Source organism: Tetranychus urticae, chromosome 2 (assembly GCF_039701765.1).
Source record: "Tetranychus urticae isolate SD_2017Ah chromosome 2, NJAU_TeUrti_SD_1.0, whole genome shotgun sequence".
NCBI lineage: Eukaryota > Metazoa > Arthropoda > Arachnida > Trombidiformes > Tetranychidae > Tetranychus > Tetranychus urticae.
The window spans coordinates 9,576,643-9,601,590 of record NC_142959.1 but is presented as its reverse complement, the minus strand read 5'-3'; the positions used below and the strand labels follow the sequence as shown (position 1 = coordinate 9,601,590).

Here is a 24,948-nt window from a genome sequence, read left to right as displayed (position 1 = left end):
TTATTGTGAACTTGTAATCAACCTTTAACCAAACAGGTACGGACATACCTCACCTTTTTTTTCTTATATTTTAGTGGTGTTAATACAAAGGGTTGATCAGAAGATGGCGTTACCGGAATGCAATTTCAATTAAAAAAATGTCTTTGTTTGTCTATCTCTCAATTTTTAAAATAAGCGAGGTATAAATTAACGTGAGGTAATCAAAATTACAATTGGTTTTGTAGCAAAGAGTGTAACCTGTTTTTGCAAATTGTGGCCAGAAAATGGATTATGGTGAAAGGCATGTTATCATACAACAAGCTCAAGATCCTAACACCGGAGAGGTTCTGGTTTTTCTTCAAGGTGAAGATGGTGAGACCGTTTGTTTACCACCAGAAGCTCTTAATGCCAACATAGTTCAAATGGAAGATGAAGGTGGACAAGTTTATACACTTGCCCTTCCTCAGGACGCTGATGGTTCTTCCGTGGTTGTTGTTTCTGAGCCTGATGAAACTGAAGGGGCCATAGCAACTCTTGTAACTGATGAAACTGCAACTGTTATTGCAACTACATCGTCTGCATCTACACCGGCAACAGTTGAACTTGCTGGTACAGTGGAAACTATTGATACTTCGGGAGGAACCATTAACATTCCTTTGCAGTCAACATCTAGTTCTGATGAACAAATAATTGTTTCAGTGACTGAAGGTGATTCTACCACTGAACACTCTACTCAAATAGTTCAATCTTTCGATGCATCTTCATTGGAAACGTTACAAACCGAAGCCATCTCTATTCAAGAAAACGATGTGTCTATTTCAGATTCCAAGACAATTGAACAAGCCGAAACAGCTGAAACCAATCAAAAGGAATCCGATGTAGGTGCAACTTTATCTATAGAAGTTGACGCAATTGCTATAGATGACAGTAAAACAACGGAAGAAGTTAGCACGGTACATGTTGATGAAAATAATAGTGAAGATAAAGAAGCCAGTCAATTGGATAATGGTGATAATATGAATTATGGTTCTTCAGTTATCCAAGTTCAAGATGCAAATTCAACTACATTAGATTCGCTTGTAGCAAATGCCATGGTTACTGCCTGTGATAGTAATTATGTCATTATGACCACTGGTGAAGACGGAGGATTACCCAAAGAAATAAATTTGGCTGATGTCATTAATGCTGGATCTGCCTCTGGGCAGACGATATTTTTACAAACAAGTGAAGGCTTAGTTGCATGTCAAGCCGCTACAACCGGCGAAGATGGTTCGCTTCAAATTGTTGCAGATGGATCAGGTAATGCTGGTACAGTTATCACCACTACTGAATCTGATCAATCATTTCAAGGCATCCCCGGACAAACACTCGCATATACTTTATCATCTACTTCCTCTGGTATTGAATTAACTCCAGTAACTAATGTTGTCTCAGCAAGTACTGCACCAATCAAGAACCAGCTCACTACCGTGTCATCTCGCTCTAGACCTACTCGTCATTCAAAACCCCGAACTGTACCAATAACAACGCCAACTGCACCGGCAACAATGGGTGAAACTCTTCTTCTTCCTTCTAAAAATATCGTTACTTCTCCTAGCTTAGCTATTCAGAGCAGTGCATCGAGAAAACGAACCATCACTACCAGAACAAGGTCAAATGTTAGCGTTTCAATCACTCCATCATCTTCATTTACTACTTCCTCTTCACCAATCATACCAGTCCAACCCGATGCTATTCACTCGTCTTCTTCTGATTTCACCACATTAACCAAGTCATCATCATCTGATGTTGATGCGTCAATTTTGACTGAAGGAGTCTCAGGCCCAAGTCAACTTGCAGCATCCCGTCGCACCTACAGTAAGAGAAATAACATTGTCTGGTTAAACCCAGAAACTACAAATATCTCCACCAAACGTAATGACAAGTTACCTGAGGTGACTCTAAGTTCTGGAGATGATGCTTCCAAAGGGTCAGATGAGTCGAAGATTAATTTACCCGCTAAATCTAACGCTGATCAATCTATATCATCTACTTCAACAAAATATACAGTTAAACCACCGACATCTCTTACTGTCACTTCTCCAGTCACTGTAACTAACGTTCCAACCCTTCGTTCACCTAAAACAGTTACTGAGCCTACAATTGAAACTAGTTCTAATAAAAATTCTCTTAGTCCGACTAATGCATCTAAGGGTATATTCACTAGATCATCAACGGTCAATAAAGATTCCGCGAAAACTAGTGAAAAGACGGACTCAAATTCATCTACATTATCTGGAGTATCATCAATAATTAAAGTCACATCAGTACCTCAACTGGGCCGAATAGTTACTTCCCCTGTAAAAGTTACTTCACCAGTTAAGCCATCTTCACCCACTAAAGTAACCTCTCCTACAAAAGTCACTTCACCGGTTAAAGTAGGCTCACCTATTAAAAACAAAGAATCAAACGATGTTGTTTCAGACTTTGCTCTCGCAGATTCTGGAGACGCTGACTCAAACCCCACACCAGCAACTCCCATTAAATCACCAGAACGCAGTTCTCCAATTAAAGTGACTTCCCCAATTAGAAATGATTCTCCAACAAAAACTAAAGAACCGAAGGAAATTGTGTTAGATGCGGACCCTTCAGATTTGGGCGATATAGATAAAATTCCATCACCAGCAAGTCCTGTAAAATCTCCTGAACGCAATGCATCTGCCAAACCTACTTCACCGGTTAAAATAGGCTCACCTTCTAAAAGCAAAGAATCAAGTAATACTGACTTAGATTTTGTCCCATCAGATTCTGGAGATGTTGATATGGTCCCGCCACCATCAAGTCCTGTTAAATCGCCAGAAACCATCACACAGCAATCCCAAGATACTTTGTCAACGCCCAACAATGAAACATCTGATTCTGAACAACCTACAACCCGTAGCTTGAGAAAACGAAAGTTACCGCCATCGACACCAAGCTCTCCTATTAAACCTATTTCTCCAACAAAAGTCACTCCATCTGCTAAACTTGACTCACCTACGAAAAATGTTGATTTGATTGACACTGGTATAGAATCAAGTATCTCAGATTCCGGCGAAGCTGATGCTGTTCCTCCGCACACAAGTCCAGCTAAATCCCCAGAACGCCCCTCAATCATGAAAGTTACATCCCCGGTTAAAAGTCGTGAAGCCGTTGACACAGGCTCAGACTTTTCTTCTGGAGATGTAGATGCTATTCCACCACCTTCCAGTCCGGTTAAATCACCAGAACGCAAAACACCCAAAACTGTGACAATTATCGAACCTGTATTAGATACGCCTAAAACGCGAAGTTTGAGAAAAAGAAAGTTACCTCCAGTGAAACCAACCTCTCCTGTTAAAAGCACCCCTCCAGCTAAAGTTTCTTCACTGTCTAAATCACGCTCATCATTGAAAAATCAAGAATCTAGTGACTTCAACATACCAGACCAACCAAACAAAATCATCAAAAAAGTCAGTGAACCTGGCACAGAGGTGATCCACTTCGATTCTATTTCTGATAAGAATGAAAATGACAAATCAAAATTGATTTCAGGATTATCTGAATCTAGAGGCCCAAGTGAATACTTTGATTTTACCAATAATGAATGTAGTTTCCATATTAGACATCAATCAGGTAGACTTACGCTTTCACCTCATGGAAACGATGGAAATTATACCTGTCAAAACAAATGTGGCTACAGAACTTCACGTATTAACAATTTAATTCTTCATCATAAAGATCAGTGTACAGTGATTAAAATGCTATGGCAAAATGAAATCAATAAACAAACCCAAAAAACTTATGTTAGGACACCGCCATCATTGATGGAAAGAATTTCTTCTAAAAAAGATCATTTATATGATTCAGATATTTTACCAGAAGAAGATGATCATGATGAGATGGAGGTTGATGTTGAATCTGAAGCTGAAACTCTTCCTGATCCTGTGCAGTCTCGAATGTTTAGCGCGCTTACCTCGAAAAACGCAACAGATCAAGCCATGCATTCTGATGTTGAAGACGAACCAGATAGCGAAGATAATAATGTTAAAAAGAAGTTTGGATTTGAACCCAATGAAATTGTTTGGACTGCATGGTCAGATGTTCATTGGCCTGCTCTTGTTTTGAGTATTGACGATACGGGCGAAAATGTAACCTTACAGATGATCGATAATCCTTCTAATAGAAAAAGGTATTTAATTCTTTCTTTAAAACTTAATTTCATTTATGATTAACTATGATTTCTTAATTTTCAATTTCAGTTTGACCGTGACAATTGATAAAGTTTATTCTTTCAATGATGCTGAAAGAAATAAAAAATATTTATCTGAAGGAAAAAGTATAACTGGGGACTCTATAGTTAGAGCTGTACAAAAAGCTGAAGATTACTCCAGAAAACGATGTCTTGGAGATGAAGTTGGTGCTGCAAAGCTGTTAGGAACCTTGGACGGCCATTCCACTCGTTCATTGGAGGAAGAAAGTGTCAATGATGATAGAAATGATAATTATGATAACCATGAAGATGACATGGAAACAAATGATAAGGATCCCAATTACTGTCAATTTGGCAGCAGTGGAATTGATTCGGATCCTAATGATGATTATTTAGATTTTCCTTCATCTGAGACAATTGCTCAACTTAAAGAGCGTAGAAGAACACAAAATGCTAAATTATTATTGAGCATTAAAGAGGGTAAAGTCGAAAATCATTTGTTAGGTGTTTACAAAGAGACTATTCATAGTGACAGACATCAAAAATTTAAATCTGGATCGGAAGATGACAAAAACCAGCTCAAAGCTGTTCCATGGTTCGGACCATTTGACGATGAAGACCAACAAGAAGAAATATATGACTATTGTTCGCAATTGTTTAAAAACAATTTTACATCAGATGTAACCTTCGATATAGTTGCCTATTTATTCGAAGTTTGGGTTCCCGAGGTAATTTTTTATTTTGTCATTTGATTACAAAATTATTTTTTTTCCCAACAAAGAATCTAATTTCTTTTCTTTTCTTACCTTTAGGCTATTGTCAAGGCTATATCTAAAATTCGCATGGTTGATATGACTGAAGCTGAAGCTATTTTCGCAAAAGGCGTTATTTTAAGCAAAAGTGAAAAAGATGAACTCGAGAAGGAAATTCTAAAAGAAACGGAAAAGAAAACTAATAATAATCAAGAGCAAAATGATAAGCCTTCATAGTCAGATGAATTGAATCTAACATCAACCTCACCAACACAAACACATCAAACCCTTCAGAATCCAGCATCCAATTGAAAATATATTAGGTTTAGTGAGCTTCTAATATTAACTAGACCTATTATCTCTATCTCTATTTCCCTCTTTCTCCTCTTCCTTTTCTATTCTTTATCTTTATCTCTCCTTTTCTCTTGCTCTTTCTTTTTCTTTTCTTTTTGTCATCATGAAAAATAAAACCTTGCTTCACCGGACTTTAATAGTATAATCATTCCGTTCTTTATATATTTAAAAGTGGTTAAAAATTTTCTTATTAACGTACAGTGATTATACACTTATTTTTACAAATTAATAAGCGCCATCAACTATACTACCAACGGTAGACAGTCTGCTTTGGTAGTATAGAAGCTGGCGCTGATCTTTTTGTAAAAATAAGTGTATAATCACTGTACTTTTTTTTAAAAAAAATAATTATTCGGAGTAATTTCGTAGTGCTCCGAAATGGAAAAGATAATTCATGATATCATGATTAAAGAAATAGTCCCATTCAGTCCATTTTACCTTTATAATAGCCATACCCATGATTTTTTGTGGGATTCCAGGTTTTCTTATTCACACTAATCGATACTCATCAGTACTTGAAGCTGTGATTTGACTTTGAATCCAGGAAATTGATGATTGAGCGTTATAATGTTGACTTAATTTTCTGTAATCATATCAGTCTCGCTGTCCATTCTTTAATATCAATTGGTTGGTTACTGAAATCCATGCAATTCAATTCAAGGTCCAATAATGTCAATTCACAAAACTGTGTCAAATCAGTGGTTAGCTATCTGGTCAAGCTTACAAAAATGAAATAAAGTTATAAATGTTTACATCTTCTCCATAGACAATCCCTCTATGAAGATCCTGAACCAAAAGGGTATTTTTCAAATTATTGATCTGATAAAGTTCTGTTACAGCTATAAACTAAAATTTATTGAACTTGTCTAGATTAATGTTATTGTAATGTAAAACAAAAATACCGCCTCATTTTTTATTGACTCTCACTAAAAATCACCCATTAATACCAACAATGGACAATCAAGCTGCATTATGAAGATAATGACAATATTTAGTGGCAATAGTTGAACAAATGTGTCGATATTTATGAGCAAATTCATTGTTAATGATAATTCATTAGAGACTGTTATTTTCAATTAACTGTTGTCTCCAAAAATGGCCATTCAATAAACCAAACAAGGACGGAAAAACTTTCATATCTATGCCTGCCTACATAGGAGTGGTTAGTTGATTGTGAGAGGGAATCATGATGTTGTTGATGATGATGAAAATGATGAAGATGATGAGATGATGATAAAAAAGATAAAAGCGAGAGAGTGAGAGAGTGAGAGAGTTATTTAAATAGTCTGAAGCTTGTCACACCGGTTCATCTTTGCCAGCACATAACAGACTAAAGCTTATTTAATTACATTAGTTTCATCGGTTTCATAGTTCATTTTTAATTGATTTCATTATTTTGGGTAAGTAATAAAATTGATTCAGATGCAAATCAATGAATTTTTGTCCTTCTTTTCCTATTTTACTCGAAATACTCTTGAATTCAAACTTCCCTCGTCATCTAATTTCCCTTCTTCACTCATTGAGTCTCTCTTGCTGCTTAACTGTTTGTGATTGTTTACAATTCACTGGTTCATCTTTTTTTATCTTAATTTTGTTTTTCCTTTGATTTATTTTATTATACTTTCGATTCTAATTTTTGTTTACACTTTTTATTTTACACTCAACATCAGCAGTTGATTGACTTTTTTACCATTGGAGCCGCTGTTATTGCTTTGATTTTTCATCTTTAGCCAGTCAAATCCACTCTTCTGTCATTACAAGTGACAAGTGATAATTTGTGTACTTATACATATATATATTTGTTGTAATTGATTTTCATTATTAACCAATCATCCTAATTTAACAATGGCCAGTTTCCGCAAAAGCTTACTAATAACTGATGAACAGAGGGAAGAGCTGTGTGAAAAATTTCAAACGGTAAGATATAAATGAAGTTTTTTACCTTCTTTCTAATCAGGTTTCTCAAAAGTCCTCAAGTCTATGGTGATCAACACATAAAACAAAAACCAAGTATACTCTTATAACAGCCACTTTCATTTCAATATTTTCCCTTCTTTACTCATTTTACTATAATTTTTGTTGAACTGTCGTTGAGCATAGGATTAAGTTGACAGCTTCTAGTCAGATTAAATTTCATCTTGTTAATCTAATCAATAAATCCTCAGCCACTCTTTCGTCCATGTGTAATTATAGTGACTTTATTGCTTCTAATCAATTTCCAACTCTAATTATCCATATAAATCAGGTTGTTTATCCATGGAAAGGTTGATATGAAAGTATTTCAAATCGTGTAAAATTGTTATTTCAACGGAAAAGGCTACATCTTCAAACCGGATCAACGCATCCTGCTATGAATTAAAAAACGTTACGAGAAGCTTTTGTAGACAGTATATTTTGTTGAAACGCCTATTGAAAATAGTATTTTAATTTCAGGTATTATTTAACAAATTTTCCGGTCCTATGCAGTTTTATCTTTCATTTTAGTATTTAAATATGATTATCGCGCGAATCAAACTCCAATATTGGAAAAGTTATCATTAATGTTGAAATCGGGAAAGATGGTTTGATTGTATATTGCCATTGCCTTTAATAGAGTGAAGCTAACAGGAAAAAGTAAAGTAAATATAAACATATGCTCGATAATTTTCCATAAAAATATGATTAAAAAGTTTATTTGCGTTTAACTGTTAGTAATCTATTTTTGTTGATATAATAAAATTAATCCTTCAGTAACAATAGAATTGAGGGGAAAAAAAGTTCCAAGTGAAAAAAGCTGTAAATAATGTAAATGAATCATGATTTTGTGTGATAAAACAGTGAAATGTTTTCAACATTACATAGAGGGTAACAATTGATAACGATTGTAACTCACGATTGTAACTAACTTGATTTCATTGAATGCTGGAAACACTTATTACTCACTATTAATCTAATTTAACTCGTTGATAAACAACGGAAACCATACAGTGAGCAATCATGAAATCAGAATTTTTTTTCAAGTGGTGAAGTATAGTATCAGCAATAAATTGATTATCGATGAAAAAACAACTGTCTCATGTTTTACCTCTTCATTGATTCATTTCATTATTTACCATTTAGAAATCTTTTCCCTTCAATTTTATCGATTGTTGGTGAAAATTCAACCCTTTAACCTGTTCTGAAACAATTGATGAAATATTTTAAGCATTGAGTTAATGCATAGATGACACGAATCAAACCTAGACTATAATGAAACAAAATCCGCATTTAGCTTGGGTTTAAGTAAATTAGCCATTGTATTACATACAGTTTTAATATTAGCTCATCTATTCGTGATTACTTTTTATTTACTTTGAACATTTTATTAATGAATATTATTTAACCTCTATTTTTACAGATCGATCAAGATGGAAATGGTTCTATCGACATGCGAGAATTGAAAGCAGCTCTGGATATTGTTGGATTTAAAATACCACAATGGGAAGTCCGTCAAATGATTAGTGAATTAGAGAAGCAAAAGAAGATACAAAAGGAAGGAAAATTGTCTTTTGAAGAGTTCCAACAATTATGTTATGACTTGAAATCAAAAGATGTTGCCAACACATTCAAGAAAGCTGTTACCAAGCCTGAAAATTTGGAAACCATCGGTGGAATGTCAGCTGCAAGTTCCGCTGGAACAACTCATTCAGTTCGTCAAGAGGAACAAGTGGCCTTCTCTGATTGGATTAACACTAATTTAAAAAATGATCCTGATCTTAAACATGTTTTACCCATTGACCCTGAAGGAAGGGAATTATACGAGAAAGTAAAAGATGGTACTCTTCTGTGTAAAATCATTAACCATTCATGTCCAGAGACAATTGATGAAAGAGCAATTAACAAGAAAAACTTGACCGTTTATACAAAACATGAAAATTTAACTCTGGCCCTTAACTCAGCTCAATCAATTGGTTGTAATATTATTAATATTGATGCACACGATTTGAGCCAAGGAAAGCAACATCTTGTTCTTGGTTTATTATGGCAAATTATTCGTATTGGTCTTTTTAATCAAATCACTCTTGAACAATGTCCTGGTTTAGTTAGATTGTTAAGACCAGATGAAGAACTGTCAGACCTTAATAAACTTTCTCCTGAAAATATTCTCATTCGATGGGTCAATTATCATTTGGAAAAGGCAGGAGTTGACCGAAGAATCAACAACTTTACCGGAGACATTAAAGACTCAGTTGTGTATACTCATTTAATCAAACAAATTGCACCTCGAGGTATACCAGTCTCCATGGAAGCTTTAATGGAACCTAACCAAGTTGATCGAGCTGAAATTATGCTTAAACAAGCTGACAAATTGGGATGTCGAAGTTTCTTAACTCCAAATGATGTTGTTGAAGGTGTTTACAAGTTGAATGTTGCCTTCGTTGCCAATCTTTTCAATACCCATCCATGTCTTGATAAACCTGACGAGCCTTTAGAATTGGTTGATATTGAAGAAAGTAGAGAAGAGAAAACCTACCGAAATTGGATCAATAGTATGGGTGTTTCTCCATTCGTCAACTGGCTTTACAGTGATTTAGCTGATGGTCTTATTATATTCCAGGTTGGTTAATTTTTAATTTTCTTAGATTTTCTTAGATTTTAGATTGAGAATGAAAATAACTCATTTTTTCTACATTATTCAGTTATTTGACATCATCAAGCCTGGAGTTGTCAACTGGAAACGAGTACACAAGAGTTTCAGCAATCTTCGAGGTTTCATGGAAAAATTGGAAAACTGTAATTATGCTGTCGAACTCGGTAAACAATTGAGGTTTTCGCTCGTTGGTATCGCTGGACAAGATATTGTTGAAGGAAATCCCACTTTAACTTTAGCCTTGATTTGGCAATTAATGAGGGCTTATACTTTAAGTATTTTAACACAATTGGCCTCAAGTGGTGATGCTAACAGCGAAGGAAGGGCCATAGTTGAGAAAGAAATTGTTGACTGGGCAAACAATAAGGTTTGTTAATATTGCTTATCTGTTAAGTGAAAATTGATGTCCGTTTTTTGAATTTGAATCTCAATCCAATTGACAATGAAAAAAACAAATATCAAAGTATGAGACACGACAATGAATAACCAAGAGACTCTTGATTTCATTCATTCAACCATTGATTCTACTCACTTTGAACTATTACAATTAAGTCATTGCCTGATAGAAAGGACATCAATTTTTACTCGAACTAATAGTTATGAGAAAAATAAAATTTCATTACTAATTATTCCTTTATCTTACTTTGCAGCTGAAAGAAGCTGGTAAAACTAGTGTAATCAGAAACTTCCAAGACTCTAGTATATCAACTGCAATGCCGGTGATTGATCTCATTGATGCCATTAAGCCAGGATCAATTAATTATAGTCAAGTTCTTACAGGTTCTTCTGCTGAGGTAAGCTTTGATTTTACAATCATACAATCGATCATATTTCAAAACAATTTTATCTCATTTACAAATAATTAACGTTTTTAACATCTTTCATTTCAACAGGAGAAACTCGCCAATGCTAAATATGCCATTTCAATGGCTCGTAAGATTGGGGCCAGAATCTATGCTTTACCAGAAGACATTTCAGAACTTAAACCTAAAATGGTTATGACTGTTTTTGCGTGCCTTATGGCCAGAGATTACATTCCAAATATGGGAAGTAAGGCCAGTCCAGCGGAGTAAATATTTGTATAAGCTATCCATGGATATACAGTATTAAACAAAAAAATGACCAACTAGCTGGAAATGGAAATCAAACTATACATTATTTTTATTTTTACATTATCAACATTTTGAGATGAAATTGAGAAATGATTCCTATCTGCTTGAAGATGAAATTCAGTTTTTCCGATTTTTTTATTACTGATCTATTATTTTTTTTCTAGATTGGACCAAAAAACTATAAAAGAGTGAAAAAAAGAGAGAAAGAGACAATCATTATAAATCAACTTTAAAAGAAATTGCGTTTTCTTGTTTAATTCCCTTGTCCAAATTTAATCGAGGAATTCGCCTTTTCTCTATTAATTTCCATAAACTAATCATTCCTTTGATATTGATTATCATGTAATATGAGGGGAGCAGCTTTGATGCTGTGCATGTATTGATCACAATAAAAAATTTCAACGTTTTTAATTTAATTAGTCTGTTTAAATTCATTGAGTTGATTACCATTTCCATATACTATTTTCATTTCTTACAATTGTTAGTTCAGAATTTCTTAGCCAGAAATACTTCTAAAATCTAGATACGGCAGTGTTAAATAACACATTGTGATATCTTAAACGATAACTTGTATCTACTATTACATTGTGTTCAGCATTATTTGTACAACTTTAAAATAACATCATTCAATTTGGATGAAATTTTATGAACTTTACTTTTCCCATATTGGAAATGTGTAAAAACGAATAATCGAAATTCTTAAAACTGAGTGAAAACTATCTCAAAATTTCCTTTATTTATCAAGAAAATACATTTGAGTACCTAAAATTGTCCATTCGTATCTAGTTTGAGTATTAGTCTCCCTATCTCGTATCAATTGAAATAGCCTTAGAATTCAATTAAAAAATTAGAGGCTGCTGCGATCATGAAAAATTTATTTCCACTGAATACAATAAATTGTATCCACATCCAGACTAAATTTTTAGTGAAAAAAAACATCTTCAATGAGACAGCTAAAAATTGAATAAAATCTGATTTTAAAACTTAATAAAATTTCATTGAAGTTTGAACTTTGAATGTAATTTTATCAAAAACCTTCGCTCAAAGAAATTTTTTTAATCACACAAACGGTTCCAGTTCTTATGCCCCTAAAAGTTCCTCAGGTCGCAACTCTTAACTAGAGAGTCAAAGTTTTTGCATCCATTAATCATCCAACCAAAATAAGTTCAACTAATAAAATAATTTTAATCCTTTCACATATATTAGAACCCTTTCCATTGCTACCATTTTTAAAAATGACTAATTGTAGTTTGACTGATTAGGATACAATCAATTGACATCGAAAAGACTCAAATTGGTCGTCAAAAACCATCGTCAGAATGCGAAACGGAAAAGGTTGAAATCTTTAGTTTGCGTCACTTTGGTAAGATTCAAACGAAACATTGAAACGAAAAAAGCACTTTCATTGAGAACAGGTAGAAAATTTTCGTTCGAGTTGAGAGTTAAACTTTTGTTGACTGTAGCTTCGTAAAATTGATTTCATTTGTTTAATTAAAAGGCTTCCGATGGACATTCATTGACAAAATTGAGTTCAAAGTTGAAACCATACAATTTTGTACAGTTTTTACTTTACTCTACTTGAAAGACAGTTTCACATATACTCTTAATCTAACAATAAACCATCAACCTGAATAACCAGAAAGTTTTCCCCCAAACACGATGCTACAAAATACAGATTCTGCATTCCCCCTGTTCAAACGTGTATTTCACAGTAAACTGAATTCTGGTTAAGTTGTGACTATTTTTCGGACTTGTACAATGTAGTTCAATCATGATATTCAGGCTGTGTGAAAATTTTGCTTATGAATCCTTTCAATTTGGTAATAATTTTCACACTAACATTAGTTGTTTTGACTTGATTGTGTATAGATAGATGAAATAATAATTGATTATAATCAGTGATCAAAACAAAGCCTTATTGACGGATAAAATAAATATAAAGTATGATTTACAATCAAAAGCCCAACCAGTAACATTAAGTTAACGAAATATTAATTATAAGTGAAAAAATCATTAAATAAGCTTCCGTATTGATTGTTTACTCGATAAATTACAAAATTTGATTAAATTATCAATAGCGTAGATCAATTTCCTTATTTCCATCTATTATGATGACTATTAACTGTGAATCAAGTAAACACAATTAAACCAAGGAACTAGAATAACATGATAATCAAAAGCAGAGTAAAAAATGAGAAATAAAAAGAAGCATCAAACCAAATGTAAAAAATAATGAAGTCAAGATCTGAAATGGTCGCTTTTTTGGATGTTTCATGACCTTTGTTTTTTTCAATTCAATTTTCTGAGAAGCCAATTAAATAGTGACATTGAAAAGGGTAAATTACAATTAAAATGTATATCAATTGGTTGTCCAATTAATAGAGATGAAAGATATTGTTTTGATGTTGAAAAGGTTTCACATTGTTATTGATGGTAAGAAGCTGAATATAAACATTGAATTGATTATGATGAAACAATGAATTTGGATGATCATCCTGATGATATTGGTGTTGTTAATGATGATGATGATGATGATGTAAATGAATAATCCTGTCAAGTGTAAACAAGAGACAAAAACACAAGACAAAAAAATGACAATAATGTGTTGAACTTGTTCACTTGATTACTACGCTTCAATTGAGTTGGTTTTGTTGTTAAAAAAAGGCCGGTAGCTTGAGTGATCACAGTTAGTCTTATAACAATCAACAGTTTTCATAGAAGTTTCTGATCATCATTATTATCATTATAATTCTTGTTCATCTCCTCCTTTCCCTTTTTACTAATAATATTTCTCACAATCTATCCTCTTCTTTCAACAACAACAACAAACACCAAGCAAGCAATAAACAAGAGTAACTATGATTTGGTGAAATGATTTGCAAACCAGGGCAATCTAAAAACCTGTTAACATTCATTATGTCAATCATATTTATGTGTATATTTAGAGAGGTAAAATCTTTAATTAGAATTGGCTTTTTGAAGAAAAATTTCCAACAAAATAATAATGTTTATAATAATAACAATAATAATTGTGATCAGTATAATAGATAGAAGCACATTGACCTTAGGTCAGTAAAGCAGTAAACCAAGAAGAGTAAATAATTGATGATAACTGGACAGTAAAAGTGGGAGTAATGTATGTGGGTGAGGTAAAAATGATTTTCATTAACCATAGACTTGACCGATTAAGAATCAACTGGCGTTAAGGTGAAATTTAGCTATCGCTTGATTCAGTTTAGTGGTGCAAGGATGAGCTCAATGATGATTGTTGTTATGATGGTGAAGATGGTGACGAAGACGGTGAGAGTATTAAAAGAGAGGGAAACTGAAATTAGCTAAGTTTTGACCCAATTAAATTGGACAACCTGCTTCAGGTCAACTTTTGCTAGCGTTAACAAAAAGTAAGTGTTGTAAATTGTTTGCGCGATTAGCCCACCTTCTTTGCCTCAATTGTAAGGTAAACAGTTAAAGTTGGTTGAAGGTGGAGAGAAAGTGACGATCAAGTGTAAGTGATGATGATGATGATGATGATGATTAGGAAAGTAGAGCTGATATAAAGGCATCTTTTAAAGCCAATAATCAGCTCATTCTGGCTTTTGCCTTTCAAGAGAATCATTTTAACTCGTGCTTCGTTCATAACTCAACTTTGTGTTTGTGTTTACAAATTAAACATATTTTTGTGCAATTTCTGCCTCATTTGCATACATTTTGTTGATTTACCTTTACAATTTTCAATCTCATCAACAAGCCAATAAAGGATGTATATATTAAAAGCTATCGCAGGTAAATTAATCTTTTTCCCATTTACAGCTCTATCAATCATCTTTGCCATTCTATCATCAGATGTTCTCGTTAATTGCTTCGATCGATTCATCTATCAATGTCTTGTCATTTCTTCAAGATCTAGGTTTATATGCTTTTAAGTGATAGCAATTGTTTATGCTAGTGTTTCACATCAGTCTAATAATTGACAATTAATGCTTGATTATTCCAGCAGAATATTCATTTTAGCAATTTCTAATTCATTATATCATCATGTTTGAGGGTTTTCATCGATATTAATATTTTTTAAGATTAGCAGATGATTTAATAGATTAATTGAAGCTTTAATTTATCATGTTTTTGATTTTTCTCAAGATAATTTGAACTGTCCGCTCAAAAAAAACGTTTCAAAAAAGCTAACATTTTAACCGCTAAAAACAGTAAGCAGAGAGATTATTGACCTTTAGTTATGATTATTAGTCGTATTTATGGAAACTTTAATCTCGTTATACTTTTTTTATTGCTACAATCAAATTATAGCTTTTAATTTTTGATAATATATGTTTATTAATTCACTCCGTACTGCTATTTACTTTTTTATATGTGAAACGTAATATTTGAATTTATTTCCAATCTCATTCATTGTTTTTCTGTTGAATACAGTCTTCTGTTTAATCGTTCTTGTTCGTGGAGAGCCTGGAAGGTTAGTGCCTATTAATGGTACCGTCGGTGGATCAGCCACAGCAGCAGAGCCATTAGAAGTTGGCCTCGGAAGTCAACCTTTGGGAGGATCTGATGCCAATGACACAATGGAATTTGATTTCGTAAATTTACCTGGTTATGGTGTTGTAGATGATGCCAATAGTACAGCCAATGGAAGTTTCTCATGTTACGAAAGGCGTTATGGTTATTATGCTGATGTTTCTCGTTCTTGTCAAATGTTCCATCTCTGTTATCCAGTTCGAGAACCAACAACAAATTTAATATCTTACCAAAGATTTTCATTTGTTTGCTCAGACAATGCTTTCTTCGACCAAGCCCATCTAGTTTGTGTTGAAAATGAGACTTCAATTGCCTGTGAAGACTCTGAACATTATTATGAACCATCTAACGACAGATTAATGGAATCACTTCAAGCCACCCAGCCTGGTATGTTTGCATCAGAAGATGAATCTAACAATGGAACATCAGCCGACTCATCACCATCATCATTGACATCGCAAGATGCACCATCAGCAGCAGCATCTGAACAAGCCTATCATGTTTACAATTTATACAATGATTGGTATTAACAAGTTATAAAAATAAAAGGTATCAAAAAGGTGGATTGATTGAAAATAGGTCTCTTGGTGACAACGGTATCATTCATACAAGTATCATCATAGATTGACAATTGAAGATTCTTGGTACGGCATCCTTATCATCACCAGTTAAAGAAAAATAAAGTAAAGAAGGTAACACCATCATCGGCAAAAAATAACATCAACAACACTATTCGCATCACCTAACCTCATTCAGTGTTCCTATAAAAACATTTTTGGCCCGACTTTTCTTTTCTTTACTTTCTTTTTCTTTAACTTCTCCCTCTTGATCATCTTCATCTTCATCTGCTTTTTGCTACTTATTTCTCCTCTTGCTGATCTCTTGGGCACTTAGCTTACTGTAAATGTGAACCTGATTTAGGTCCAGACTTTGTTCCCTCTCTTGTGGCCTGTATACCCTAATTTTAAATGGACCCAAAAATATCGTCGTCGTTATATTGCAATCCATTTCATTTTTTATTTCATTTAATACCATTCGCTCAATTCGCTACATAAATTCAGACCAATCCTTCCTGTAACCACCTTAATTTCATTTCAGTTTACTCACTTTCCCCTTCCTTTCCATCCTCACTCGCTATCTTCCTCTTCTTTTCCTATTCTTACATTTTCTCCATCTCATCTTGAGTCTGTTAAAAATTATATTAACGCTCAACTGATTTCATCAATCATTCAATACTAATGAAAGTGTTATACGAATTACCTGGCTACTCTTTCGCTATTTCACTCTCAAGATACCTTTTTTCTGATGTTAAAAAGGTACAAATGATGTTCTCATAATAACCATCTCAATGCTATTACATTATCATTATTGTTATTATTTTCAATCATTATTTTTATAATAGTTATTGTTATGTTATGCAAATGCACTTTTCTCCATGAGCCATAAAAAATATACTTTGCTGTGCATTCAAATCAAGTTTTCAATAACATTTTTTTCTTACATTTTTCTCATCATTTTCCTTTTAATCATCCGTAGTTTAAATTGAATGACCTGAACAACCATTAAGAATTTATTGATAAAATTTACTCATATCAATCATTAGCTCGCCACTTGAATTGATCAATTGAAAATGAGCCTACAATAAACTCTTTGACAAACCAGTTTACTTGAAATTGATGACAAGAAAATTTGTCAAACAAATAATCACTATTAATAGATTCGCGAGATTACATGAACAACAATCGTCCGTATTGTTGTATACAATGTTGATCAATAATAAACAAGCAAAGTCTCATGGTTTAACAGTCAAAGTATAATTAGACTGATTGGAAAGCCTCAAATTTTAAACCATTAATGTTGATTAATGATGTTGAAATGAAAGGCCAATCGAAAGTTGGAAAATAAATGAACACAAAAAGCAGCATTATCATTACTGTTGTTCAAATCCCACTGAACTTAACCATGCAAAACTGTCAAAGTGTCAGACGGTTTGATTAAACGAACCTCGTCGACCTGAATTCAATTTCACTCATCCATATGTTGAAAACAAGAGCAACAACAATTACAATTTAAACCATTTTCTTACCAATTTAAGATGATTACAATTAAAGGAAAATAAGTCTTCTTTGATTATTATGCTCATCATCATCAATTTCATTGTTGAAATAGTCAACCTTTTCAGTCAATTTTCAGGATTAACGGTTTTTATTGAGTAAATTTGAACGAGACAACATTTAAGATGCAGAAGGCCTAATCAAGACAATAAAGACAATAACAAATCATTTGATTATTGGCTGATTGATGAGTGAAAAACTGAAAGCCTAACATGATTGAGTTTATCATTTATTGTAAGACTTGAATCAAATGTAATTTAAATAGCAGGCTGATTGGGTTAGAAATTGATGAACCACACATTCATTGCTAATGAATCAATTGGCAACTGCTGCTTTCATATTGTAATTTGCTTTGTACCCATTATTGAGTCTATTGAAGCATCTTATAATCAATCAGACAATTGATTAATTGTAACAAAGTAACTTGGAATGATAAATGTTAATAGGAAAGGATTGAACAGGATACAATTGAATCGATGACAATTGTAATGCCATTGAGTATCAGCTCATTAAGCATTGATGATGAATTAAATCACCAATGATTCTTCAAGGTTAATAATAAACCTTTTGTTGAAATAAAATTGATTGTTGCATGAAAATTAGTCAATGTGACAATACCATTAACAATTTGATCAATCTTACATGTAAACCATGTTTGAAATTAAAGAGAGTAGACTACTTTTAAGTATAAGTTATGGTCATTTATTGATTACTATTGGGAGTTTAGGTCTAAAGCTTGATTTGTCCATCTAACTAGGTTGTTATGATTATTACATTGAGTTATGTTCAACAATTAACATGGTTAAAGTTAAAGGTTACTCTAAACTTCAAGGCTTAGGAGTTAGGCCTGAAGATGTTAGGATAAGGACGACAGCTTTCATGGATGGACAATCAAAGGTAAGTTAATTTCATTCAATTGGTTTAATCATTTAGCTCAATATTTATGCTTTTTTTTAATTTTAAGAGTAAATCCAAATCTAATTATTCATATTCAACATGGATTCGTCGATTGATTGGAGTTGCTTTATTTACTTATGCATTTATTCAATGCTTTAAACAAATCCGTGAGTTGACCCAGGATTTCCTAAGACATGAAGTAATTGAATCAGTTTCGGATCATATTGAAGATTTTGTTGAACCACCGAACTTTTCCTTCTGCTTTGATTTACTCTCAACAATCAATTCAACTCAATTGTTGGAACGTCATCCTTCAATAATCACAGAGATTGAACAAATCCGAAGAGAGGAACCCCAATATCACAATTGGTCAGCAAATGCTATAATTCATGATTATACAAAAGGTAACTAAAGATTTTCATACTTAACCAAATTTCTCGTACTATTTACAATCAATTTGATTGTTGTTTCTTAAATTTGATTCCATCTTTGATTAATTAGCTCTTATAAGCTCATTAATAGTTATTTTGCTGGATTAGTATCACACATTAGTTAGTTGAAAGTGTCAACATTAATATCAAGTGTAAAAACACTAAAAATTAACATTATGAACACATTGTAATTTAGGTTTTACATTTTGGGTTAAATGCTCGGTTCACTAATGTAAACGTTTCTATTTTGTTTTAAGGACCCAGATTGGTTTTCAATTTAACCTCAGCTGAAATCTATGACCTTTTACCGCGTTTCAAAAAATCTCTTTTATCCTGCCAGTATTTGAACACAAACTTGAAGCTGGGAACATGTAATTGGACTTATTTCACTGAATATTTTTTCAACCAAATGGTTTGCAATGAATTTATCTGGCATCCAGTCAATGCTAAACCAATGGAAGAGATTAAATTTCCTTATGATGGCATCAAGATTCCTGGTTTTCAAAATACTCGCTTCTTGGCTCTTTACCTTGACTTGTCCCATCTTCTCAATGTAACCGTTATGTCTGTCATGGCTCATTCTTCTGTCGAAGTATCCTGGGACCCGGAATCATCGACATTAGAAACTTATCCTGAATACGGTGAAGCCAAGATATATGGACTGTCTTATCACAAAACTTCGCGAAAATCACTTCCATCTCCATACCAATCAAACTGCACTGACTTCAAAGATTCCCCTTATTTCTCGAGACAAGATTGCCTTAAAAATTGCTCTGTAGCTCGTTTCATAAACCGGACATCACGACTACCCAGATATGCCATTGTCCGATCTTTTGATAACAACAAAATCCTGTATGATTACGAGGAGCGTGAACGCTATCAAAGTTTAATTCAACAGCTGTCTGAATATTGTAACAAAATTTGCGGAACATCAGATTGTTACTCGGAAGATTTCAGTCTAACAGTACTCTATTCACCAAGACAGTCAATTCAATCTGGGAAAAAGCTGATCATTCATATTTATCCTCCAACAAAGCCCGATACGGCGATAAATACTTCACCATCATTGACATTTCAATATTATTTCGCTTCCATCGGTGGAACGCTTGGAATTTGGTTTGGTTTTTCATTCTATTCGTGTTTGATTTGCCTCTTTGATACCACACCAAAGTTGATTACAACAATTAAGAAACTATGCTCACACAAGCAAACACCCAACAAACCAAAAATTGAAGTTAACCTGATTGAACAAACTGAGGTTAAACAACGATAATTTCACGTTTCGCTGTATTAGATTATGTTTTAGTTCCTGTGGTTGCTTGAGTATTTGTATCAAAGGTAACTCCATTCACTTATTCACTAGCCAAGGAATTGACATCTTTAACACTTGATGTTGGACTCACAATTTAAGAAAAATAATAAGACAAAATGATTATTATTGTTTTGAAGTATAAATAAATATGTGTAATTTAATTGACCATTGTTTTTGTTATATTTGTACTGAGTAACTTCAAGATGTAAATTAAGAAGGTTTAGTTGAAACAAGCTAAAAATATGTTATTCAAGTTAAACTGTTAGCGATGAGAAAGTAAATTTAGGAAAGGCCAGCTTTTTGATTGATGTTGAGTGTTGCAGATAATAATCCGTTTGAACATACCAGATGACTTGAGACTATTATCCAGGTTTTGTATTGTCAAAATTACTTTATCCATCGGTAACAAACAGTACATTTTGGTCATTCAATAATCATCTATCGACGTCTGTCAGTTGAAAGGACGATTTCACCTCCGAATCCATCCTTGCTTACAATGTTGGCTCCTTTACCTTTCTTGCCCTGGAAAAATAATGAAGTAAGATTATTGTAAGCATCATGTTATCATGAATAGGATTGTTTTATAACTTACAGTTTGGAGGACGAGTTTGTCTCCATTGCTACCTTGGAGGACAATGTTGGATCGACCTTTGTCTACAAAAAGCAAAAATTTGAATGAGTTTTCATCAAGAAAGTCGCGATTTGATTATCAACTTACCACCGGCTTGAGCTTCCATAATGACACCGATTGAGATGAGAAGGACACAGATAAGCATAACTTTGGAGACCATTTTGATTTTTGGAGTTGGTTTTGTTGTTGAGTTGAAAGTGAAAGTTGTTTGTTTGATTGTTGAAAGTAAACTGATTGATTTTGTCCTGTAAACACATGTATTTATATATGAAAATATTTGAAGCAAAAATGATTACAACTGGAGCCAGTTATGGTTCAACGATTTGTTGATTCCTTTGCAGACCTTTAGTCGTTTACATAATATGGAGAGAAACATATAATTATATTATGATGATGATTATTATGACATCAAACTAACTGAAACCAATAAAGATCAAAAAGACAACAAAATACATATTAATTATAACGACATCTAAAACTTGTTAACCAGAAAAAGTAGCATCGATTAGTCAAATTGAAGGTAAACTGATATTAGGTTGAAAAAAAAGACGGAAGCAAAATAATGTAAATTAACACGATATTTGTTAGTATTGCCCAAGATTCTGTTTCTTGATTGTCACAAAAGATTTTAACTGTCACTTAACACTAATAGCATGATAATCAGTCTTGAGAAAGGCTAAAGAGAGTGAAAATGAGTTGAAAGGGTAAAAACTAACTTATGAGTTTAAAGTTAAATGCCTGAAATGGTTTCCTCTATTAACCCGATTGTTTTCAATTTTTTTTACTCGTAAACTTAGGCTCAGTCCAATTAGTTTTACCGTCAATTCATTTTATGCTTTCCCTTTTCACCCTTCAGTTAAGCAAATTTATATAAAAATATGCTTCTTTAAGGGCAATCAATTAAGGTCAATCATAAATACGTTCACTTCGTAATCAGGCAATCAAATGATAATCTGTTCTCTGTTGGCTATACTGGGTTATTTGCATGCCGCAATCAAAGATTACTTGTTTTTAATTTAATGTATTAATCACTTTAAATCCGTATAATATTGAGTAAAATAATGATCCTTGATGATTTAGCAAGAAAATTGTCACAATTTGATCAATTCCTTGTGAAAGTTGGTAAATTATGTTAACAAGGTTAGAATTTTGATATTAAGATCTTTATGTATTTTATTGATACAAATAGATATCACAGATGAATAATTGTTGATTGAATTGTTGATGAATGGTTTGTTTTGGTGAAAAAGATGAAACGAATAGTTACGTCAAAGCATCGAATGCAGCAAGAACATTCCAACTATTACATGATAGGGCAGAAATAAGTGAATGCTCAGGTTTTTGGGGCAGCATTTCTCTAAGTGATTGAAGTTTGGTCTCAAATTCACTGAAGTTAGATCGTTTTTTGGAATCTTTTGATGCAAAAACTATTGTCCAGTAACGAGCGGTTTTCCGAAAGAGATTAGGGTTATTTTTATATTGAGTAGCAACTGATGAGTCCAACGGATTATTAGGTTCAGGATCTTGGAGAAGTGATTGAAGAGATAATAACACTCCACGGATGGTTAAAGCAGCTGCCCAATTGTCATCCAAAATATCAAGACAGATACAACCAGTGATACTTGAAATATTTGGATGCCATACATGAGTGATGAATCTAACTGCTGGCGGTGCAAAAGGGTACTTTTTTGTCAGTTTAATGTCCACTTGGAACATACCATCGGAATAAGGCGTATCTGGTGGACCAGCAATACTTGCTACCATATGAAATAAATCATCATCAACGGTATCAATTGTAAAACGGTTTTCCGCGAAATCAGGATGACTTCTCATTTCTTGAAGTTCTTTCTTCAATCTTTGTGACGCAATGTCTGACATTTTAATAAAAATATTTTCTTTGGTGGTTATTGATTGGATTGGATTTGTTCTAGTTTTCTTGAAACTAGAAGCAGGTCTCAATAGCCCACCAATCCAATAAATCCAGTAGAAAATACATGCGTTTTTGAACAATAATGGAACTCAGCTTATGAATTAAAAATGGCTAAAGAATCCTTTTGTTTACTCCTAACAATGGCCATTTGAAGTCTTAGAAACCATATTGTTGATAAGAGTAACATTATTTCAATGCAATGTTTATGATTTTTATGTCATCGTATGGTTTATCTTGTTGATTAGTTTTGACTTTACTGATGTTTTGACAAGTTTCCATTCCTTTCACAACTCGACCAAATATAGTATGTTTATTGTCGAGCCATGGACATGGTATAACTGTTATGAAAAATTGAGATCCATTTGTATTGGGCCCTGCATTGGCCATGCTTAAAGTATAAGGTTTATCGTGTTTCAATGATGGATTAAATTCATCGGCAAAATCATGTCCCCAAATCGATTCTCCTCCGGTTCCCGTTCCTGTTGGGTCACCAGTTTGAATCATGAATTGTTTTATAACTCTATGAAATATATGACCATTGTAATAACCATTTTTGGAATGTACACAAAAATTTTCAACTGCTTTAGGAGCTTCCTTAGGAAACAATTTAACATGAATATCACCCATAGTTGTATGAATCACAGCTGCTTCAAATATTCGAGATCTGACTGAAGATTCCATCGCTGCAATCATCACTTCTTTTGGAGGTTTTTCATTGAATATGTCTCGTTCCCCGACACCATCCTCATTAGCTTCTGGATCTCGTCTAGTAAAAATATAAAAACGGCCTTTCTTGAAGCCGGTGACAAATAATGAAGGATCAGCCTGAGATCTTGCAGTTAAATTTTGATTCTCAGCTGTTAAACTGCTCAAAGTTGCAGCGCCATCAGGTTTATTTGGAATACCTTGATATAAAGCTAAACCAATAGGACGGAAATTTTCTCCTTTACCGAGCACTCGATGACAACGGTTGGTAGACCATGCAACAACTTTGATCCCGACTGGAGTTGGGTATATTAAAAAAGTTCCACTTTTATCAAAACAAACAGTTTGGTGAGTGAAAGCTTCTGATCGTTCCAATTCCTCTTCAAGTGCTTTCCTTCGATTGTACTCATAAGGTGGTAATATCTTTTTCTCTGCCTGCAAACTACTAAACACGGACAAACTTTCATCAAATATCCGGATAACTTTTCCAGTTTTGAATTTAAAAAGACGAACTTTACGATCTGAGGACAAGGTTGCAAAATGGAGTCCATTATCAGTGAAAGCTAAGTCATGGATGGCTGTTTCAGCTTTAGCAAGCTCATATAAATCAGTATCAGTTTTGTATTTGAAGTCTACTCGGTCATCTGGGAAAGTATAATCATGTTTAGCAGAAGACCAATATTCAATCATTGATGACTTATCTACTGAAATAACTGTTGAATACACCTGATTGAATCTTATAAGAACAACTGGCGCTGAATGAATTTTTTCCAGCTTTTTTATAGGCACTTTACTTTCTTTGCCATCGTAAATGTAAATATCTGGTTTATCTTCTCGTGAAAGAGCAAGGGCTTGCAAAGCATCACCCGGCGCGTAAATCCATTCACATGTTAGAGGCATAAAATCCAGAGTGAAAAGGTTAATCATATCAAAATTGATGACATCAAAAATATCCATAGTCAAGTCTTTTGATATAGATACAAGGAAAGCTCCATCGCATGAGGCAGCAATATGAATAATGGGTCCACGATGAGCTTTGTAATGTTTAACGAATTCAATATGTTCAGGTACCTTTTTCCAAAACTTGATAACACCGTCAGATGAAGCTGTAATAAGAAAATCAGTTGAGCGAGTAACAATAACATGAGTTATAGTATCCAAATGCATAAAACTTCGTTCATAGTTTTCACTGTCAGGCAGATTGTCTAATAATAACTTTTGCAACGATTTCGAATCTGATTTACTCATGGTTTTTGGCGATTGAGTTGATCTAATTCACGAGTTTAACAATTAAAAACCTCTTTACAATTTTTTAAGTTTACCTATCGATACTGATGTTGGTATCGATAAATTTTGTAGAATCATGTATCGATACTATTGGTTGCACA

General features: G+C 33.4%; 5 protein-coding genes, 1 long non-coding RNA gene and 1 pseudogene across 7 annotated transcripts; 4 read left to right on the top strand and 3 right to left on the bottom strand.

Annotated features, from left to right (window-relative positions):
- The first annotated feature begins 167 nt into the window (after positions 1-167).
- On the top strand, positions 168-5,426 carry LOC107359647 (uncharacterized). The gene is made up of 3 exons (XM_015926173.3): positions 168-4,168; positions 4,239-4,917; positions 5,002-5,426. Exons 1-3 carry the CDS (start codon positions 264-266, stop codon positions 5,176-5,178), a joined length of 4,761 nt encoding a protein of 1,586 aa, XP_015781659.1. The 5' UTR covers positions 168-263; the 3' UTR covers positions 5,179-5,426.
- A 1,186-nt stretch (positions 5,427-6,612) lies between these two features.
- Fim (plastin-2 fimbrin) lies at positions 6,613-11,432 on the top strand. Of its 2 annotated transcripts, none has more exons than XM_015926577.3 (6): positions 6,613-6,695; positions 6,969-7,212; positions 8,672-9,871; positions 9,954-10,271; positions 10,555-10,698; positions 10,798-11,432. In XM_015926577.3, exons 2-6 carry the CDS (start codon positions 7,141-7,143, stop codon positions 10,975-10,977), a joined length of 1,914 nt encoding a protein of 637 aa, XP_015782063.1. In that variant the 5' UTR covers positions 6,613-6,695; positions 6,969-7,140; the 3' UTR covers positions 10,978-11,432. The 2 variants fall into 2 exon arrangements, with proteins under 2 accessions (XP_015782063.1, XP_015782062.1); XM_015926576.3 differs by having other exon boundaries at positions 6,966-7,212.
- Positions 11,433-14,607: 3,175 nt separating this feature from the next.
- Positions 14,608-17,006, top strand: LOC107360094 (uncharacterized). Its single transcript, XM_015926717.3, has 2 exons — positions 14,608-14,799; positions 15,442-17,006. The coding sequence occupies exons 1-2, from the start codon at positions 14,775-14,777 to the stop codon at positions 16,068-16,070; spliced, it is 654 nt and encodes a 217-aa protein (XP_015782203.1). The 5' UTR covers positions 14,608-14,774; the 3' UTR covers positions 16,071-17,006.
- A 1,302-nt stretch (positions 17,007-18,308) lies between these two features.
- LOC107359454 (uncharacterized) lies at positions 18,309-20,455 on the top strand. The gene is made up of 3 exons (XM_015925928.3): positions 18,309-18,551; positions 18,619-18,955; positions 19,240-20,455. Exons 1-3 carry the CDS (start codon positions 18,453-18,455, stop codon positions 20,253-20,255), a joined length of 1,452 nt encoding a protein of 483 aa, XP_015781414.1. The 5' UTR covers positions 18,309-18,452; the 3' UTR covers positions 20,256-20,455.
- Positions 20,399-21,150, bottom strand: LOC149093847 (uncharacterized). Its single transcript, XR_016198484.1, has 3 exons — positions 21,013-21,150; positions 20,887-20,948; positions 20,399-20,816 (listed from the first exon to the last, which is right to left on the bottom strand). It is a non-coding gene; the product is annotated as an uncharacterized LOC149093847 (long non-coding RNA).
- A 922-nt stretch (positions 21,151-22,072) lies between these two features.
- Positions 22,073-22,803, bottom strand: LOC107359616 (ubiquitin-conjugating enzyme E2 K pseudogene; annotated as a pseudogene).
- On the bottom strand, positions 22,073-24,929 carry LOC107359609 (peptidylprolyl isomerase domain and WD repeat-containing protein 1). The gene has a single exon (XM_015926117.3). It carries the CDS (start codon positions 24,806-24,808, stop codon positions 23,042-23,044), a length of 1,767 nt encoding a protein of 588 aa, XP_015781603.1. The 5' UTR covers positions 24,809-24,929; the 3' UTR covers positions 22,073-23,041.
- Between the last annotated feature and the right edge of the window lie 19 nt (positions 24,930-24,948).